The sequence below is a fragment of the Arachis ipaensis genome, chromosome B3 (genome assembly GCF_059453495.1).
Source record: "Arachis ipaensis isolate K30076 ecotype BB chromosome B3, ASM5945349v1, whole genome shotgun sequence".
NCBI lineage: Eukaryota > Viridiplantae > Streptophyta > Magnoliopsida > Fabales > Fabaceae > Arachis > Arachis ipaensis.
The window spans coordinates 91,849,447-91,855,679 of NC_142438.1; the positions used below are offsets into that span (position 1 = coordinate 91,849,447).

At 33.4% G+C, this 6,233-nt stretch overlaps 1 protein-coding gene across 1 annotated transcript; it reads left to right on the plus strand.

The window, feature by feature from the left end:
- The first annotated feature begins 5,423 nt into the window (after nt 1-5,423).
- On the plus strand, nt 5,424-5,807 carry LOC107633338 (uncharacterized). Its single transcript, XM_016336979.1, has one exon. It carries the CDS (start codon nt 5,424-5,426, stop codon nt 5,805-5,807), a length of 384 nt encoding a protein of 127 aa, XP_016192465.1.
- The last annotated feature ends 426 nt before the right edge of the window (nt 5,808-6,233 follow it).

Genomic DNA, 6,233 nt, shown 5'->3' on the forward strand with positions numbered 1-6,233 from the left:
CCTGTGGCAGAGATTCCTTTAACGAATATATTCTTTTCTTTTCCATTTTTTGCCCTCCTGTGGCAGAGGTTCTTTAATCCTTTTCTTTTCGTTTCTTTTCTTTCTCATTATTTTTTTTAATTCTTTACTTTCATCATCACAAACCATCTTCACACTCTTCCCTCATTTTTCCCTAAATATTTTATGAAGAGATGATCATGAGATCTTTAGCTTAGATTTGTCTTCCTAAAGCTTTTAGAAAAACTTATCTGTTTTTCACTTTCTATTTTATTTTTCATAATACATACAATAATATTCTTATAATATAATATCTTGATAAATAATAATTATAATAATTTACTCTAATATAAATGAGTAATTTTAAATAAATATTTAAAATAATATTTATAATATTCTTAAAACTTATTTTATAAAATTTTATTTTCAAACTTTTATTAAGTACTTTCTAAACCACAAACTCCTCAATATTTTATAGAATTATATTTAAACCTTCACTCTTTGTTTTATATTTATAAAAATAACCCTGAGGTTTTATAAAATTTCCGTTTTATCCCTGAACTTTATTTATTACCCAACATATCCGAAGACTTATATAACTATAATATTAAACTCAATCTTTTCATAAAAATACATTTATATCCCCCAAAAAATAATTCTTCATGGCTATTTTCTTTTCTTCATAAAGAATCAAACCCTTTTTATTTTTGTTTCAAAATATACATTTAAATTTTAATCTGTTTTTTAGTTTTACGGTTACCGATTTTTTACAACTTTTAATTTAATCTCGCGGCCATCAAATACCATCAAATTTATCTCAAACACCATATCACAACAGTCCCAAAATCATCAAAATACCCCAGCTGGCTGTACATACATAACCGAACTAAAATCTCAAGCAAATAACAATAATTCAACAAAAATTCAACCTAAAGTTAATCAAACTCAAACAATAATCAAGCAAACCAATATTCACTTATCAAATTCACAGTTAATTATTATAAAATTATCAAACCCTACCTCTATATGAAATCACAATAGCGAAAATTCCGTGAAAGCTTTTTGATCGAGCTGCTGAAGAAGAAAACGTCAGAAATCGTCTGTGCCTCCTAGAACTCCAATTGGCCGAACTCAAGAGAAAGGGGAGCTACGTCACCGTCAGCTTCTACTGAACAAAAGTGACGCCAACGTGTAGAGAATGAGGATACAAACTCTTTTATCGGATTAGATTTCTTATTAGAGTAACAGATCACAAGAAATCGAAGCCGAAAGGTTTATATTTCCATGAAGTCCATGTTCTCTCTCTATTTTCTTTCTTTTCCTCTCACAGTTCCTTCTCTCTTTCCTTTTGCTTAGTTCAGTAAATGGGAAAAAGAGAAATAAGTGATGATGATGTGGTGGCAAGGGGGCGTGTGTCACATCCTTAGGCTGCTGAGTTAACGATTTAAGTTATAAATATTTTAAACAGATAATTATAAAAATTGGATATATTAAAATACAAGTAATAGTATATATGAGTTATTAATATAAATGACATTAGTAACATAATGATAAAAGATATACGATGAAGCATTAGCAAAGCTAAGCTTACTGAAGATTACCGATATTTACTCATATTGGCGGATTTTGAACTCGATAATAATAATATTAACTAAACTCTATTTTTAAATTAAAAATATCAATTACTCAAATCAAAATACAAATAAGCTATATTAGTAACTTTCGAGCTCGATATCCGCCTATATGAGTAAATATCAATATTTTTCGGTGAACTTAGCTTTGCTAATACTTTATCGTATATCTTTTATCATTATGTTGCTAATGTCATTTATATTAATAACGCATATATATTATTACTTGTATTTTAATATATCCATCTTTTATAGTTATCCGTTTAAGATATTTATAACTTGAACTGCTGACTCAGCTGCTCCAGGCCTTGACATCCAACCCTTATTTTGATGAATCATGACACCTATGCCTATAATCATTCTTAATCATCATCTAATATCATTATCTTTGTTCCATTTAATTTGATTTTGCCGAAGCCACTAAAGGAACAAAAGGAAAGAAAATGGAAACGTGGCTTAGGTGCATGAATATGAATACATATATGTATAACATGACACCTAATAAAGCTTTTACACCACAAATCACCATCAGCCTTAATCTTCTTCATTTCTTCTCATTCATCATCGAACCATAAGAAAGAAAAGGAAAGAGAACTGAGAGAGACGAGCGTGAAAACCTCCATGACCGTGGTGTTTCCAATTTTGATTTCTTGAGTTCTGTAACTCCATTAAAAAATTTAATCTGATCAAACTGTTCATATCTTTCTCCTCTTCACATTGACGTCACTTTTGTTCTGGAAAAACTAATAGTGGAGCTGCTTTCCTTCCATGCAAAGTTCGGCCGAAGGAGCCCTAGAGGTGGAGTAGTTGATTTCTTTAATTTCTCGTTCAGAAACCTTCCTTGAAGCTTCGGTTGTTGTGATTTCTGTACGAAGGTAGGGTTTGGTAATTTTATAGTAATTAAATGTGAATTAGATAAGTGAATGTTGGTTTGATTGATTATTGTTTAAGTTTGATTAAGTTCATGTTGACTTTTTGTTGAATTATTGTTTTTTACTTGAGATTTTGGTTCGGTTATGTACGAACAACTAGCTGGGGGTGTTTTGATAATTTTGGGGCTGTTGTGATGTGGTATTTTGAGATAAATTTAATGAGATTTAATGGCCGCAAGATTAAATTAAAAGCTGTAAAAAATCGGTAACCGTAAAACTAAAAATTAGATTAAAATTTAAATATATATTTTGAAACAAAAATAAGAAGGGCTCGGTTCTTTGTGAAGAAAATAAAGCAGCCATGAAGAATTATTTTTTGGGGGATATAAATTTATTTTTATGAAAAGATTGAGTTTAATATTATAATTGTATAAGTTTTTTAGGTATGTTGGGTAATAAATAAAGTTTAAGAATAAAATAGATTTTTTATAAAAGTTCAGGATTATTTTTATAAATATGAAATAAAGAATGAAGGTTTAGATATAATTCTATAAAATATTGAGGAGTTTGTGGTTTAGAAAGTAGTTAATAAAAGTTTGAAAATAAAGTTTTATAAAATAAGTTTTAAGAATATTATAAATATTATTTTAAATATTTATTTAAAATTACTCATTTACATTAGAGTAAATTATTATGATTATTATTTATCAAAGATATTATTCTATAAGAATATTATTACATGTATTATGAAGAATAAAACAGGGAGTAGTAAACAGAGTAATCTTAAAAGTTTTAGAAAATATCGACTTAATTAAAGAACCTTTTGATTCTTTTTCATAAGATATTTATTACAGGACGAGGGAATAGTGCGAAGATAATTTGATTTATTTATCTTGATAATCAAAAGACTGAAGAAAAGATAAATCGGCACGTGTGATTATGGGAAGGTCACGAGAAGGTGACGATAAGTATGGTTATGGTGCTGAAGGATAAAAGTTAACAAGCCGTGGGCTTTGTATGTGAATGATTGTGCGGGAATGCCCGTAAATATGGAATGGCTTCCAGGAGAAGGGGTCACATACTTCAGCTGGAGAATCAGCGCTTGCAGGTACTTGCAGAGGTCATGTTCGACATACTTCAGATGGGGAATCAGCGCCTGCAAGAAGTAGAAACTTGCAGAGGTTATGTCGCTGGAATGTCTTATCCGACTTGCGAGTTAGATTGCATCGGGTCCGGGTCGAAACCGACAAATGAGCATATTACCTGCGATAGGAATAGACATGCATCATCCTTGTTTGTCTATTTTGGATTTGGTTCAATGTTGTGAATTGTTTGTGATCTCTTGAGTGTGTTTGTGATTTTCATTACTTGTTAATTTGAACTTCTATGACTGGTTATTGTTCTGGCTCAATATGTCGGGTTGCGAATATCTGAACTGTGATAATACGAATTTAATTATCTACCTCCAATGCTACTAAGAACTCCTCAGTTCTTACCCCATATTTCCACCCCTTTCAGCTAAGGTGCGAAAGTTTAGTGCAGAGCTACAGGAGCATAGAAGATTGGGTTTACAAGTTGAGTTGTTAGAATTTATTTTCCCCTCGCCTTGTTAGTTAGAGTTTTGTTCAGAGGGGTAGGTTTTGTAATTATTTTTGTATGTAATATTATAATGTATCATTAATATTAAGTATGTGAATATGTGTTGTTTGTTCTTGTTGAAAAAGTTTTTAAGTTTTTAGTAAACCCATCGATAGATTTACGCGTAAAGGCTCATACCTTATTATTTAATATATGAGAGTCGTTGTAATACCTCCGCTATCAGAGTGGCACACCCAGAAGCGTGACGTTCTGATAGTAAGGGTGTTACAGTGCTCCTTCTTCAGGAATTTGATATTGAGATCTGAGACAGGAAAGGTACAGAGAATCAGGTGGCTGATCACCTCTCCAGAATTGAGCCTGAAGAAGCAGTGATTTCCCCCACTCCAGTGAATGAAATTTTTCCTAATGAGCAGCTCTTTGCTATACATGGAGCCCCCTGGTTTGCAGACATAGCAAACTACAAGGCCAGCAAGATCATTCTCCAAGACTTCACTAAGCAACAAGTTAAGAAGTTGCTCCATGATGCCAAGTATTTCTTGTGGAAAGAGCCTTATTCACTCAAGCGGTGCTCAAATGGACTCATTCGAAGGTGCCTCCCGAATGAAGAAACAAAGGCCATACTCTGGCATTGTCATGGCTTCGAGTATGGTGACCATTTTGGTGGAGAAAGGAAGCCAAGATCCTCCAGTATTTCTATTGGCCTACTCTCTTTAATGATGCTAGAGAATTTGTGAAGAACTGTGACCAGTGCCAGAGGGCTGCGAATTTGCCCAAGTACAATGAAATTCCATAGCAAGCTATTTTGGAAATAGATTTATTTGATGTATGGGAAATTGATTTCATGGAACCATTCCCTCCCTCATACGCAAACAACAACATCCTTGTGGCTATAGATTATGTGTTCAAGTGAGTGGATGATATAGTTTTACCCACCAATGATGCCAAAGTTATGATGAGATTTCTTTAGAGGTATATCTTCAACAGGTTTGGTGTCCCAAGGACCTTAATCAGTTATGGAGAAAGTCAGTTCTGCAATAAACAGCTGGATTTCCTTCTTCAAAGGTATGGAGTCTTACATAAAGTAGCCACCCCTTATCATCCTCAGACTAGTGGACAAGTGGAGGTCTCTAATAGAGAGCTCAAATAGGTTCTAGAGAAGATCGTCAATGCTTCAAGGAAGGACTAGGCTGGGAAAATTGATAATTTTCTCTGGACTTACTGAACAACTTTCAAGACTCCTATCGGCATGTCTCCTTATCAGTTGATCTATGGAAAAGCATATCACTAGCTTGTAGAATTAGAACACAGAGCTTACTAGGCTACTATGTTTCTCAACTTTGATCCCAAGGCTGCGGGAGAAAAGAGACTTCTCCAACTAAATGAGCTTGAAGAATTCAAAACCACAGCTTATAAGAATGCTAAGCTCTACAAGGAGAAGACAAAGCTCTGGCATGATAAGAAGATAGCCACTAGAATATTTGACCCCGGCCAGAAATTCTTTCTTTTTAACTCAAGGCTCAAGATATTCCCAAGGAAGCTGAAATCCCGGTGGTCAAGACCTTTTCTGGTCACTAAAGTTTCTCCCTATGGTCATGCAAAAATCATGGTCGAGAACTTCGATAGGAGGTTCACTGTTAATGGCCAGAGGTTGAAGCACTATCTTGGTGGCGACGTTGAGGGCCAAAAGACCACTCATCTGCTTACTTAGCAGAGTTGAACCGTCAAGCTAGTGACGTTAAAGAAGTTCTTGTTGGGAGGCCATTGATAAATCCTAATTTTGTGGTTTATCTTGTGCTTAATTTTGGGGATTTTATCAACTTTTCTCACATTTATTCAATGAAATAGCATGATTTTGTAATTCTCCCTAAATTTGTGCTTGAGTGTGAAAACATGCTTTTTAAGCCTTAAAATAGCTAAATTTAATTCACTTTAATTCCATTCGATACCTTGATATGTTTGTTAAGTGATTTCAGGTTTAGAAAGCAAAGATTGGATTGAAGGAATGAAGGAAAAGCATGCAAAGAGGGAGAACTCATGAAGAAATGAAGGAACTGTAAAGTTGTCAAGCCTGACCTCTTCGTACTAAATCGATCATAAATTAAGCTACAGAGATCCAAATGAAGTGGTTCTAGTT